Raw genomic sequence first — 15,579 nt, 5'->3', positions numbered from 1 at the left:
CTGGGCTTGGCAGACACCTCTCTTTGGGCAGGGAAGGTGCCCAGGTGTCTGGAGTCTGAACAGGGACTATCTCAGAAGCTTTGTGGCTCCTGCCTGTCCCAGAAGCTGTTAGCTTCTGTAGTCCACACTCTCACCTGTGCAGACTAGTCTTGGTGGAGTCCGGGAACCAAGATGTCTCCAGCAGCTGCTCCAGCAAAGCCCTCCTGTTAATTTGGATACAGTCTCCCAGCCAATTAGTTACTCTGGCTAGGGGTATATCTATCTTGTTGATTTTCTTAAAGAACTAGCTTTTGGTTTGATAGATTCTTTGTATCATTCTCTTGGTTTCTATTTGAGTAATTTCTGCCCTGAATTTGAAAATTGCTTGCCCTCTACTCCTCTTGGACATATTAGCTTCTTTTGTTCTAGAGCTCTTGAGTATGCTATTAAATTGTTAGTGTAGGGTCTCTCCAATATCTTTACCAGGGCACTTAGTGTTATGAATTCTCCTCTTAGCACTACTTTCATTGTGTTCCTTAAGTTTGGGTATGTTATACCTTCATTTTCATAACGTTCTAAAAAGTCTTTAGTTTCTTTCTTTATTTAGTTTATAGTCAAATTATCACTGAATAGAGTTTTTCAGTTTTTGTTGAAAACAAGCCTTAAGCTGTAGTGATCTGATACCTTGCATGAGATAATTTCAATTTTCTTGTATATGTTGAGGCTTGTTTTGTGACTGATTATATGAACAATTTTGGAGAAGGTAACATGAGGTACTTAGAAGAAGTTGTATTCTTTTGTTTAGGGTGAAATATTCTGAAGATATCTGTTAAATCCATTTAGTTCATGATCTCTATAAATTTTACTGGTCTCTCTTTATTTTCTGTTTCCATGACATGTCCATTAGTAAGAGTGGGTTATTGAAGTTTTCCACTATTATTATGTGGAGTTCAATGAGCATTCGGGATTCAGTAAAGTTTCTTGCATGACTGTGGGTGCCCTTGCATGTGGGGAATAGATGTTCAGAATTGTGTCTTTCTCTAGTTGTATTTTCCTTTCCTAAATATGAAGTGTCCTTCCTCATCTTGCTTGATAACACTTAGTTGAAAGTCTATTTTATTGGATATTAGGAGAGCAACTCCAATTTGTTTCTTGTGACCATTTGCTTGGAAGAATTTTTTCTAGCGTTGGTGATCACTTTGGACTAGAATTATTTTTCAATTTCCATAGAGTAATTGATAGAGAAACTGACAAAATTCATGAAAATGTCATAAGAAAAAGTACCTAATTTAGGTTATTTAGTTGTTTGGTATCTTAGGTATTCATTTAAGGCAATTCAACAGTTTAAAATAAGGTAATTGGGAGTGTCATGTAGAACAATAGAGTTGTCAGAAGTATAACAAGGCTTAAAGTTTAAAATATATTAAAAAATGTACATTGCCTATGTACATTTCAGATGAGTCTGCAGCTGACAAGGATTAAAAAGCTATCAATCATATCACCTGTGGCAAAAGGAAGTACAGTGGTAGGATATGAAGTCAGCCTTTTCTCACTAATTTGCATACCTAAAAAGACTAATCTGGTTATGAAATCTGAAGTTGATTTACTTGAAATACAACTTAAATAATGAGGCAACAGTGGTAAGAGGAGAGGTATAAATTCCAGATCTCAGGATCAGCCACACACAGGTTCCTATCCTTCCTGCCCACTTCTGCCTTCAGAAACACAAGTAAGTGCTTCCAGCTATTATTGATGAACAGTGTGAACTATGTTTGTGGATAACAGTACTGTATTATATCATGTTTATGTAATATTTTGCCTGATTCTACTATTCTTGATCTGCCTAAGAAAAGTTAAATGCCTCCTTCAGTTAATTTTTTTTTAAATTAGGTATTTTCTTCATTTACATTTCAAATGCTATACCAAAAGTCCCCCATACCCTCCGCCCACCCACTCCCCTACCCACCCACTCCCACTTCTTGGCCCTGGCATTCACTTGTACTGGGGCATATAAAGTTTGCACAACCAATGGGCCTCTCTTTCCACTGATGGCAGACTAGGCCATCTTCTCATACACATGCAGCTAGAGACATGAGCTCTGGAGGGTACTGGTTAGTTCATATTGTTGTTACACCTATGGGGTTGCAGATCCCTTTAGCTCCTTGGGTACTTTCTCTAGATCCTCCATTGGGGGCTCTGTGATCTATACAATACTGACTGTGAGCATCCACTTCTGTGTTTGCTAGGACCCGGCATAGTCTCACAAGAGACAGCTATATAAGGGTCTTTTCAGCAAAATCTTGCTAGTGTATGCATTTGTGTCAGCGTTTGGAGGCTGATTACCGGATGGATCCCCAGGTATGGCAGTCTCTAGATGGTCAATCCTTTCATCTCAGCTCCAAACTTTGTCTCTGTAACTCCTTCCATGGGTGTTTTGTTCCCAAATCTATGAAGAGGCAAAGTGTCCACACTTTGGTCTTCGTTCTTCTTGAGTTTCAAGTGTATCGCAAATTGTATCCTATATCTTGGGTATTCTAAGTTTCTGGGCTAATATCCACTTATCAGTGAGTATATATCATGTGAGTTATTTTGATTTTTATCTAGATTAATTATTTTCAGTAAAACTATGTATCTTGTCAAGCATGTAGGATTTGTGTCTGGCAACTACAGAATCCAAAAGGAAAAGTTGAGAGGTGATTTTTGACAACTAGCTACCAGCAAACTACAGAAATCTTTATCTTAGAATGCATTTGAAACCTTTCAACTCAAAACTAGCACAGCTGGTGAGAAGTAAAGATAAAAGAATTCACTATTTTCTGTTTGCAAAGTCTTAAAGACACTGAATTCATTCCTTCTAGTTAGAAGTACATTGCAGAAGGCTTAAAAATAATAAATTTATTCTCATAATCTGATAATACAGCTATGTCATTTTATTTATGAACTGATAATTACAGAGAGATGCTTTATTTAGTGAAATCATTCTAATCTTTTTGCTGACTTTATGCTGTTCTAGGACTTCAAGTTCCCAGTAAGCCACCATGATTCGTTTTCGTGCAGCTGATGGTAACTTCACAGTTGAAATGTACAGGCAGCTCAGAGAATCAGACAAGAATATTTTCTATTCCCCGATCAGCATGATAACAGCATTAGGAATGCTCCAGCTTGGAGCCAAAGGAAATACTGAAAAACAAATTGAGAAGGTAGGTCTAAGTTTTGTTTTGTTGACCAGCTTGAATTTGTCTCCCCAGAACTCTGTCAGTGTATAAGCAAATGAGCATAAAGCTTGATGCCTGAGAAGAACAGGGTGCTGAGTAGGCATTGCCGTGCCCATGAAACTAAAGGAGGGACACACCCTTCCCAAACACAGTCCAGGTGATTCCTGATATCCCTTGGGGGCTAGGATAGAATAATTGCAGTCAACTGTCAACGACAAGAAATTATCTTAAATGGTAGAGACTATTGATGCAAGAAATAGATTGTCTCAGATCTGAATGATGAGAATTGAAGTGTTCCCTAAGCAGTGAGAGGATGGACATCTATTTGTGTGACTGCTGATAGATCAGGTTTATAATGTTTCTTACAAACACTTATACAAATGTTGGGAGTATATATTTTCCCAAATTTTTAAGTTTTTTGCCTTTACTTTTCAGGGGTTTGTTCTGTTTTTGTTTCCTTGCATTTAGACAGAACTTTAAGTGAAGTTTTCTTGTTGTACTTAATGTCTCTCCCAGGTTCTTCAATTCAATGAAACCACCAAGAAGACAACAGAAAAAACTTCGCACTGCCATGTAAGTGCAGGGTACCTCATGCCTAGAAGAGCTGCAGATTTTTGACAGCATTATAATTTAAAGTGACCATTTTACATCTAAAAGGATCAGTCTAGAGGTGAATTTCCAAACAAAAGAGATTTGGATATAGGTTAGTGTCACGCTTCTTTCTTGTAGTCATTATGTTCATTAACTACAGAAGAAGGTCAGTATTGGATGGAGAGGAGGATAGTCAAGATTTAGCTCTAGCTGTACCCCTACAGGTAGGAAATATAACCAAAGCTCTGCCCTGATGCAATGGGAGGGATTCTAGTAAAGTGGGAGTAGAAAAGGAAATGATTCATCATATACAAACACAAAAATGTCTGGCCTCCTACACCTAAAATGTTACACAATATTGCAAGATAACAGTATTATCAAAGTAATGTGACTAAAACAAATGTATCTTCGTTCAACAATTGGATTAAGAGAAATAATCACATATTCACAAATTAAGAGAACTAAGCACATTTTGGATAATGACTGTTATCAAATCTATACATGTTTAGAAACTTAACCATGCTACATTCTTAGCAGGAAAACAGAAGTGTTCTGATTCAGAGATACTTAGATTCACAATTTGGCTCTGTATCATTTTATTGAAGAGATCATTAAATTCTCTGGACCTTTTTGTTTTTATCTACACTGTACTCAGACTTATGTTACTGACATGTAGTCTAGTCCTTAGATTAATTATGAGCATATGCTATCTTTTAGGCAGAGAATATCTACTTCTTTTAGTCAATATCCTTAAAGACTATACACACACACACACATATATATGTATATGTATATGTATATGTATATGTATATGTATATGTATATGTATATGTATATGTATATATCAGGGCTGAATATAATAATATATTTGAAATAGGCAAACAGCATAACCATATATTTGTGATTGTTAGAAATTATACAAGATTTATAGCTTTAAAGAACTTAAGACAACTCTACCTAAAAGTACTACATATTTAGTTCAAAGGATGGAAAACTAGATATTATGAAAGAAAGAAAACAGTCATTTCTGAAAAATGTTGAATGTAAACTACAGATATTTAAGTTAAGAGATACCAGATATCAGAAAATGTTCTAAATTGTCTTTGAGATTACAAGTGTTTGGGTATTTATTTTGTGGGTTTGGTATTTGCATTAGCATAGTAATTCAATGACCATCTTTTTTGAGATTGAAGGATGAAGAAAATGTCCATGAACAATTTCAAAAGCTTATAACTCAGTTAAACAAATCCAATGATGATTATGACCTGAAGGCTGCCAACAGTATCTATGGAGCAAAGGATTTCCCATTTCTCCAGGTAAGTTTTTCCTGGCTCTGCATCCCTTTAATCTCCATCCTAGGTCTTACATATATAAATAACCATACATAAACACAAGACCAGGCAGATTCAGATAGGCAACACTTGCTCAAGGAGCACCAGCTTCATAATCAAAATTCTAACTGGATGAATTGTTCATGAGCCTAGTGACCTATGTGTGAAGCATGGGCTCAGGAACATTTCCATGAAAAAATGTAGGTCAGCAGAACTTCCCATGAGTCTTTAGTAATGAACCAGCACTGATTAGATCACAGAGATTGTGGCAAGAGATTTATGACAAGTGGGATGTTTCTGGATTGGGCAGGTTTTGGGAAATTCTGGAGAGAACTGGGGAGGTAGCAGATAATATAGCATTTCCTCCATTGAACACATGATCAAAGGAGAATTGCAATGGCTGACCTTAGTGGTAGGAAAGTTCATCAGCCAATCCACTCTTTCAGGACATTTTGCTATGAAATTTGCAAGTCAGGCTTTCTTTTCTACCTGTCATCTGCCAGGTGCAATATTACTATAAGGCTGCCTTCAGTTCACTGTGTTTTCATATTCCCTACCTTTTACCTGAGTAAAAAATCTTTGTGTACCTAGCCTAATATTTACCATGAGGGTCCACACTCAGATTATAGTATCATCACAACTAATGAAATTTGAGCAATGTCTAAGTTGCCCTTAATTCCTTTTGGTTCCTTCACATCTCCAAGACATTTTTGGAAGACATTAAGGAATATTATCAAGCTAACGTGGAATCACTGGATTTCGAAAGTGCAGCAGAAGAGAGTGAAAAGAAGATTAATTCCTGGGTGGAAAGCCAAACAAACGGTATTGTGTGAAAGGCTCATGGAGAAAGCACCAGAGATGATGGGATATTCTCCATAAATACAAAGTGAGCCAAGAGGAAGTATGGAGAATTTAGCAGAAAGTCAATCAGTTTAAATATAAAAGAGGATTTGTTTACATATAGATTAGTTACTAGACCCTTTGAGAATCAGGAGCCTCCACTGTGACATATGTTCATATCCTAGCAATTTCTCTAAGTTGCAGGCAATTCTGGAAAACTATGAGTAAATGTTAGAAAACATCCCCTTCTCTTTTGTCAGTCAGAAGAGCAAGGCACTTTTTGTCACCACAGCTGGATCTCAGACCATTTCTTAACCCAGACATTTGGAAAGAATTTATTACATTGTCTTTGCCAACCTGCACAGAGATCTCTCCAGATACCTATCCCATATCTCACCTATGTTCATAGGCTAAGCCTGCAGCAATCCAATATGAAAGCTAACAGGAGGACACAGCAGAAGTGGTTTCTGATATTACCAGGAATGTGCTTCAGACTATAGAATCCATGTCATTTGGGTAAAACAACAAATCAAGCCTTGGGTAGAAGGCTAGAAAAAGAAGGATAAGAGTTAAGTTGACAGCAGAGATCCAAACAGTGAGTCTCGGCACTCACTGAGAGTTGGCCATAATCACCCAGACAGAAAGACTGACAGCCTTTCCTATGACAAGAACTGATGTGTTCATTCTAGATAGCTCACAAAGCACATTGAGAGAGGCTATATCCTATGAACAGATCAACAACTTCTTGTAATGACTTAAATAAAGAGTGATCAGTGATCAGTGGTGGCTCTTGTAAAGCATCCTCCAGGAAAGCTTCTTGTACTGATGATAGACATTTTATTCTTTCCCTTGAAGGAAAAATCAAAGACTTATTTCCTAGTGGGAGCCTAAGCAGTAGCACTGTACTGATTCTGGTGAATGCAGTGTATTTCAAAGGACAGTGGAATCACAAATTTGATGAAAAGCGTACCAGAGAAGAAAAGTTTTGGCTGAACAAGGTACTGTTGGCAGTTTATTTACATAATGCCATATGGTGATTTGTGGATGGTTTAATTTAAATAAAGTGATATCACAGAATTCAAAAATAAAATATATCATGTATTTTATTTTTGTAATTTTATTTAACTAGCAATAACGAAAAAAGAACTTTGTGTGGACCTCAAAAAACCTCAGGCTTATGTCTTCAAAGAATACTGATTTGTTTGGTGTTTCAACAATGCTATCTGTGCTGTCCTATGTCTCCCAGGATATGCTTTGACATCCTGATTTTTTGCAGAACACAAGTAAGCCTGTCCAGATGATGAAACAAAGAAACAAATTTAACTTCAGCTTTCTGGGGGATGTGCAGGCCCAGATTGTGGAAATACCATACAAAGGCAAAGAGCTAAGTATGATTGTCCTGCTGCCAGTGGAAATCGATGGTCTGAAGAAGGTAAGGCTTGTGTCTCCTTTTCTTCCCTCTATTGCCTGATTTCTTCCTAATGTATCAAATTCATGTAAGACACTAAGGAAAATAATAAAACATGACAATAATGAAAAGTTTAAAGGGAGATATTGTGTCTCACCCTGTAAAGTTATTATTATATGCACAGCCTGAATCACACTGCAGACTTGTCTAATCAGGAATTAAGCAGAGTTATGAATACTAAATATCAACATGATGACACTCATATGGAGCAAGTCAAACTTGGTTGAAAGAAATATATAGCACTCTAGAAAGTGTTTGTAAATATTATTAATGAAAAGAAAAACATAGAACATTATATGACAATGATAAATGTAATACTATGTTCAGAAAAATATAAAGAAACTTTTCAAAATAATATAGGTGGCTGGGAACATAAACAATAATATATACAGTTTATTTGTGCAAAACAATGATTCTGATTTTTGTATATTGGAAATAAAATCTAACTTTAATTATCTAAATAAATATATCTAAACCAAAAAATCAGTACTTCTGTATTGCTAGAGTTTTCACTTTAATTCATTGTTCATGTAAGTTACAGGCTTTCAGTTAATCATGGCAATCTCTTTTCTTCCACTTTTAAAGCTTGAAGAACAACTCACTGCTGACAAATTACTAGAGTGGATAAAAGCAGAAAACATGCATATGACTGAGTTGTATTTATCTTTGCCTCGGTTCAAAGTGGAAGAGAAATATGACCTCCGAGTTCCATTGAAACACATGGGGATGGTCGACGCCTTTGATCCACAAAAGGCTGACTTCTCTGGCATGAGCAGCATTCCAGGTCTTGTGGTGTCTAAAGTTTTACACAAGTCCTTTGTGGAGGTAAATGAAGAGGGAACAGAAGCTGCTGCTGCCACAGGAGTGGAAGTCAGTTCAAGATCAGCACAGATAGCAGAAGATTTCTGTTGTGATCATCCATTCATATTCTTCATCATTCACAGAATGACCAACAACATCCACTTCTTTGGCAGAATCTTTTCCCCTTAAGTGTGGTGTCTCTTCCATGTGTCCAGAAAAGTTAACAAGGTTGCTGCAGCTAATTGAGGCCTGGAAACATGTTTCTCTTCCTTCATTCTTTTTCTCATATCCAAGTCCGTGCTAAGAATGCATTAGTTGGGCCAGGATAGCTCTCTCAACTCTATTTTTCTTCATTCCCTTATTTTTTTCTATATATCCATACATTCTCTGGGGGAAAATGTTCAACAAAAGGATGAAGGGATATTTTATTATAGTTTCTTCTAATCTAGCATGTATCTGTGCCCTGTGTGAAGTGAGCTAGAGAAAAATGAGACCTTCCTTTTAAACTGATTAATATAAACATCTGCATTGCTTTATGAAATATCTGGAAACTTCATAAGCTTATAAATGTTGTGATTTTACAAAATACATTTTCAATAAAATAATGATCTTTTCAACTTATTCATTACTTTATCATCTTTTCAACTGCAAGATGTTAAACATTCAGGTAGGGAATGTTAAAAGCAAATTCACCTGTGCTAATTCTGGGATTGTGTGCAAATACGTTTCTATACATGCTTTTATATTTTTAAGAGAAAGAAAATTTGTGGAATTATGTCTTATGTGTTTTAGTACCAGGGATCCCACTCAAAGGCCTCTTGCATATCAAATAAGTTGTCTACCACTAAGCCAAGTCTCTGGCCAAAATAAAATTTTAAGTACTATAAAATGAAAGAGCAACTTCCTCAAAGGACAGATTGGAAACATATTAATAGTGATATAACTTATTTTATCAGCAGCACCAGTGAGAAATCTGTGTTATCCATGGTAATAATCATTCAAAAGCTGCTGTCACATGTAAATTAAATGAAGACACATTAAGCTAATTAGTCCACTTTCTCTACCACTAGCTTATGTGGCTAGTATATGGTATCTGGCACCCTGGAATATTCAACACTTTTATCATTCTGATTCCATCACCACAGAACACATAATGGTTCAGCTTAAAAATCTAGATAACACTATGACAAAAATTAACATCAGTACCTTAAGAGGGCTCTTAGTAAATAAAAATATAAGGATTTGAATCTTTAACAGTTAAAATAGAGCTATCCAAAATTCAAATCCAAACTTGTTTGAATAGAAATCACTGGAACGTTTGAAACCAAAGTACTACAAGAGAAAACAAATGGCTTTCACTTTTTTTCTTTATTATTCACCCTTCATTTTTTTGAATTGGATATTTTATTTATTTACATTTCAAATGTAATCCCCTTTCCTGGATTCCCCTCTGCAAACCTCTATCTCATCACTCCTTACCCTGTTTCTACCAGAGTACTCCCCAACTCACCTACCCACTCCTGCCTCACCCCCTAGCATGACTGTACACTGGAGCATCAAGCCTCCGCAGGACTAATGGCCTCCTTCTCAATGATACCCTTCAGTTCCTCCAGTCTTCCCCTAACTCCTCCACTGTGGTCCCTGTGCTCAATCCAATTACTGGCTGCTAACATCTGCAACTGTATTGGTCAGAAACTGGCAGAGCCTCTCAGTAGACAACTGTATCAGACTCCTATCAGCAAGCACTTCTTGGTATCAGCAATAGAGTCTGGGTTTGGTGTCTGCATGTGTGATGGATCTCCAGGTGATACAATCTCTGGATGACCTTTCCTTCAGTCTCTGCTCCACTTTTAGTCCCTCTAATTCCTTTAGAAATGAGCAATTCTGGGTTAAACTTTTGGAGATGGGTGGGTGGCCCATCCCTCAACCAGGTGTCCATGCCTAACCTCTGGATATGGTCTCAACAGGTTCTCCCTCCCCTCTGTGGAGTATTTCAGCTAATGTCATTCCCATTGTGTCTGAGGAGACTCTTTCTTTCCTAGCATTCTGGTTGCTACCCTTAGTTCTCCATCCTCCATTGCTACACACCTCTGTTCAATTTCTTGACCCTCTGTACATCTCCTCCATCCCCTCTCATACCTGATTCTTCACCTCTTTTCCTCTCCCCCTCTACTCATCTTCTGAAATCCCTCACACCCTCTAATTCCCTTGGTTATTTTGTTCCCCCTTCTAAGCATACACACTTTGGTTTTCCTTCCTCATGAGCTTCGTGTGGACCATGAGTTGTATTGTGGGTATTTCACTCTTTTCCTAATTTCCACTTTTAGTGAGTATATATATATATATATATATATATATATATATATATATATATCATGTGTGTTCTTTTGTGATTGATTTACCTCACTCAGGATGGTATTTTCTAGATCCAACCATTTACCTGCAAATTTCATGAAGTCATTGAATTTTAACAGCTGTGTAGTATTCCACTGTGTAAATGCACCACATTGTCTGTGTCCATTCCTCTTTGAGGGTTCTTTCCAGCTTCTGGCTATTTGAGGCTTTTCTACACTTCCTCTTCTATTAGATTCATTGAAACTGGTTTTATATGGAGGTCCTTGATGCACTTCAGCTGGAGCTTAATACTGGGAGGTAATGATGGATCAATTCGCATTCTTCTACATGTTGACCACCATTTGAACCAGCACCATTTGTTTAAAATGTTGTCTTTTTTCCCATTGAATAGTGTTAGCTCCTTTGTCAAAGATCAATGACCATAGGTGTCTGGGATCATTTCTGGGTCTTCAATTATATCCACTGATCTACTTGCCTGTCACTATACCAATACCATGCAGTTTTTATCACTATTGCTCTGTAGTACAGTTTGAGGTCAGTAATGGTAATTCCCCCAGTTGTTTAATTGTTAAGAATAGTTTTCACTGTCTTAGGTTTTTTGATATTCCAAATTTATTTGAGAGTTCAGCTTTCTAACTCTATGAATAATTGAATTGTAATTTTGATGGTGATTGCATTGAATCTGTAGGTTGCTTTTGGCAAGATAGTCATTTTTACTGTATTAATACTGCCAATCCATGAGCATTGGAGCTCTTTACATCTTCTGAGATCTTCTTTGATTTCTTTCTTAAGAGATTTGAAGTTCTTCTCATACAGATCTACCATTTGCTTGTTAAAGTCACACCTAGGTATTTTATATTAATTGTGCCTATTGTAAAGTGTGTCATTTGCCTAATTTCTTTCCCAGGGTGTTTATTCTTTGAGTATAGGACAGCTACTGATTTATTTGAGTTGATTTTATATCCAGCCACTTTGCTGAAGTTGTTTATCAGCTGTAGGTCACTTAAGCATACTATCAAATCATCTGCAAATAATGATATTTGACTTCCTCCTTTTGTCGTCTAATTGTTCTAGCTAGAACTTTGAATAATATATTGAATAGCAAAAGAATAGGTAGTCTTTTCTAGTCCCTGAATATAGTGGGATTGCTTCAACTTTCTCTCCACTTATTTTTATGTTGGCTACTGGTTTGCTATATATTGCTTTTACTATGTTTAGGTATGGGCCTTGAGTTCCAGATGTTTCCAAGACTTTTTATCATTAAGGGGTGTGATGCTTCCTCAGCATCTAATGAAATGATCATGTGGGGTTTTGGTTTATTTTTTTTTTAGTTTGTTTATGTAGTGTATTATGTTGATGTATCTCCATATATTGAACCATCCCTGCATGCCTGGGATGAAGCCTACTTGATTGTGGAAACTTAGGAAATCCAAAATATCATCAGGTTCTACTACAAAATGTTATACTGAACAAATCTGGAATATCTGGATGAAATGAAGAATTTCCTAGACAGATATCAGGTACAGAAGTTAAATCAGGATCAGAAACCATCGAAACAGTCCAATAGCCCCTAAAGAAATAGAAGTAGTCAATAAAAATCTCCCATCCAAAAAGAGTCCAGGGCTAGATGGGTTTAGTGAAGAATTCTATCAGACCTTAAAAGACGACCTAATATCAATACTATTCAAACTATTGCACAAAATAGAAACAGAAGGAACACTACCCAATTCATTCTATAAAGACACAATTATGCTCATACTTAAACCACAAAAAGACCCAACAAAGAACTTCAGAACAGTTTCGCTTATGAATATTGTAAAAATAGTCAATAAAATTCTCACAAACAAAATCCAAGAACAGAACAAAATGATCATCCATCATGGTCAAGTAGGGTTCATCTCAGGGACACAGGGATGGTTCAGCATATAGGAAATCCAACAGAATAATCCACTATGTAAACAAACTTAAAAAAAAAAACATGGTTATTTCATTAGATGCTGAGAAAGCATTTGGCAAAATTCAACACCCTTTAATGATTAAAACGTCTTAGAAATATCAGGAATTCAAGGCCCATACCTAAACATAGTAAAAGCAATATACAGCAAACCAGTAGCAAACATGAAAATGAATGGAGAGAAACTTGAAGCAATTCCACTAAAATCAGGTAGTAGCCAAGGCTGTCAACTGTGTCTCTATCTAAGCAATATAGTACTCAAAATCCTAGCCAGAGAAATTAAATAACAAAAGGAGATTAAGGAATACAAATTAAAAAGAAAGTAATCAAAATATCACGATTTGAAGATGACATTATAAGATGCTTAAGTGACCCCAAAAATTCCACCAGAGAACTACTACAGCTTATAATCAACTTCAGCAAAGTGGCTGGATAAAAAAATCAACTCACACAAATCAGTAGTATTCCTATACTAAAAGGATAAACAGGCTGAGAATGAAATTAGGGAAATAATGCCTTCACAATTGTCACAAATAGTATAAATACCTTTGTTTGACTCTAAGCAAGTGAAAGATCTGTATGAGAAGAACGTCAAGTCTCCTAAGAAACAAATCAAAGTATATCTCAGAATATGTGAAGATCTCCCATTCTCATGGATTAGCAGGATTAATACAAATACACTGAAACTAATAGAAGTGAAAGTAGGGCTCAGTGGAGAGCCCCAAGGTCCCCAGAGGACTCTTTACGCTACAGGCACCCTAGCACAACCAGGATGTTGAGATCACTGGTGAGTGGAGCCCAACATCAGTTCCAAAAAACCAAGAGGGTCTTGGGCGGGCAGGAACAGGGACAAAGGACACCTGCTTGACCAGTGGCTGGGGTTAATTCTGGTCAGCGCCACCCCTGTGCCATCTTGGTCATGATCTCAGTGGAGGGTCCCAAGGTCCCCAGCGGACTCTCTATGCTGCGGGCACCCTAGCACAGCCTGGACCTTGAGATCACTGGTGAGTGGAATGCAACATCAGTTCCAAAAAACCCAGAGGGTCTGGTGTTAGCAGCAACAGGAACAAAGGACAAGGGCAGGCCCTAGCACACCCAGAACCTTGGGATCACTGAGACCAGTGTAAGCAGTAGAGCACGTGGGCTGCAGAAGAAACAGAGCTTCTTAGACAGGGTCTTTTCGGGCCTTCATCCTCAGTAAGGAGACAGAGCTGAGACCCAGACCCCTGGACACCTTCCATGCCAGAGCAGAGACAGCCATCATGGAGGGCTCAGACCACAAGAATCAGGAAATGGATCCAGACTTCAGTGCACCTTCCTTGGAAGAGGAGAGCTTGCCTGCAGAGAGTACTCTGACCACTGGGACTCAGAAGAGAATCGGTCTCTCAGGAGGGCTGAAAGAGGCTAAAGAATCACAGGAGGAACAAGCTCCAGTCAGAGACAGCTAGAAAATCTAACACCAGAGAATACCAGATGATGACAGGCAAATGAAAGAATCTTACTATCAGAAACCAAGACCACTGGGCATCACGAGAACACAGTATGCCAACCACAGTGAGTCATGGATACCCCAACCCACCCGAAAAGGAAGATTTGGATCTAATATCATATCTCATGGTGCTGGTAGAGGATTTTAATAACTCACTTAAAGAAATACAGGAGAACACTGCTAAACAGGTTGAAGCCCTTAAAGAGGAACACAAAATACACTCAAGCATTTACAAGAAAGCAATGCTAAACAGGTAGAAGAACTGAAAGAGGAAACACAAAAATCCCTTAAAGAATTACAGGAAAACAAAACCAAACAGGTGAAGGTATTGAACAAAATGATCCAAGATCTAACAATGTAAGTAGAAACAATGAAGAAAACCCAAAGGGAGACAACTCTGGAGATAGAAACCCTAGGAACGAAATCAAGAACCATAGTGGTGAGCATCAGCAACTGAATACAAGAGATGGAAGAGAGAATCTCAGGTGCAGAAGATTCCATAGAGAATATGAACACATCAATCAAAGATAATACAAAATGCAAAAAGATCCTAAGTCAAAACATCCAGGAAATCCAGAACACAATGAGAAGACCAACACTATGGATAACAGGTATAGATGAGAATGAACATTTTCAAATTAAAGGGCCAGTAAATATCTTCAACAAAATTATAGATGAAAACTTCCCTAACCTAAAGAAAGAGATGCACAAGAACATGCAAGAAGCCTACAGAACTCCAAATAGACTGGACCAGAAAAGAAATTCCTCCTGACACATAATAATTAGAACAACAAATGCAGTAAATAAAGATAGAATATTAAAAGCAGTAAGGGCAAAAGGTCAAGTAACATATAAAGGCAGGCCTATTAGAATTACATCAGACTTCTCCCCAGAGGTTATAAAAGCCAGAAGAAGCCGGACAGATGCTATGTAGACCCTAAGAGAACACAAAGACCCTAAGAGTAGCCCAGGCTACTATACCAAGCAAAACTCTCAATTACCATAGATGGAGAAACCAAAGTATTCCATGACATAACCAAATTCACACAATATCTTTCCACAAATCCAGCCCTTCAAAGGATAATAAAGAGAAAACACCAACACAAGGATGGAAATTACACCCTAGAAAAAGCAAGAAAGCAATCTTTCAACAACCCGAAATGAAGACAGCCTCAAGAACAAAATCCCAACTCTAACAACAAAATTAACAGGAAGCAACAATTACTTTTCCTTAATATCGTTTAATATCAATGGACTCAATTCACAAATAAAAAGAAACAGACTAACAGACTGGCTACATAAAAAGGACCCAACTTTTTGCTGTATAAAAGAAACCCACCTCAGGGAAAAAGGCAGACACTACCTCAGGGTAAAAGGCTGGAAAACAATTTTTCAAGCAAATGGTCCAAAGAAACAAGCTGGAATAGTCATTCTAATATCAAATATAATCGACTTCCAAACAAACTTATCATAAAAGATAAGGAGGGACACTTCATATTCATCAAATTAAAATCTTCCAAGATGAACTCTCAATTCTGAATAGCTACACTCCAAAT

The 15,579-nt window shown here is 37.3% G+C and overlaps 1 protein-coding gene across 1 annotated transcript; it reads left to right on the top strand.

Moving 5' to 3' along the window:
• Window positions 1-3,017: 3,017 nt before the first annotated feature.
• LOC110299340 (serpin B4-like) lies at window positions 3,018-8,414 on the top strand. The gene is made up of 7 exons (XM_021169018.2): window positions 3,018-3,179; window positions 3,711-3,767; window positions 4,979-5,101; window positions 5,821-5,938; window positions 6,812-6,954; window positions 7,233-7,388; window positions 8,010-8,414. Exons 1-7 carry the CDS (start codon window positions 3,018-3,020, stop codon window positions 8,412-8,414), a joined length of 1,164 nt encoding a protein of 387 aa, XP_021024677.1.
• The last annotated feature ends 7,165 nt before the right edge of the window (window positions 8,415-15,579 follow it).

The sequence above is a fragment of the Mus caroli genome, unplaced genomic scaffold, assembly GCF_978045245.1.
Source record: "Mus caroli unplaced genomic scaffold, Mus_caroli_1 scaffold_1, whole genome shotgun sequence".
Taxonomy (NCBI): domain Eukaryota; kingdom Metazoa; phylum Chordata; class Mammalia; order Rodentia; family Muridae; genus Mus; species Mus caroli.
Note: the sequence above shows the minus strand (reverse complement) of the source record. Positions and strands in the feature narration are given on the sequence as shown.

Excerpts from the sequence above, each read along its gene's own strand:
- LOC110299340 (XM_021169018.2), top strand. The coding sequence starts at position 3,018 with ATGATTCGTTTTCGTGCAGCTGATGGTAACTTCACAGTTGAAATGTAC. Across the intron at positions 5,939-6,811 it reads GGTGGAAAGCCAAACAAACG|GAAAAATCAAAGACTTATTT; the intron begins GTATTGTGTGAA and ends TTTCCCTTGAAG. Across the intron at positions 6,955-7,232 it reads AAAAGTTTTGGCTGAACAAG|AACACAAGTAAGCCTGTCCA; the intron begins GTACTGTTGGCA and ends GATTTTTTGCAG.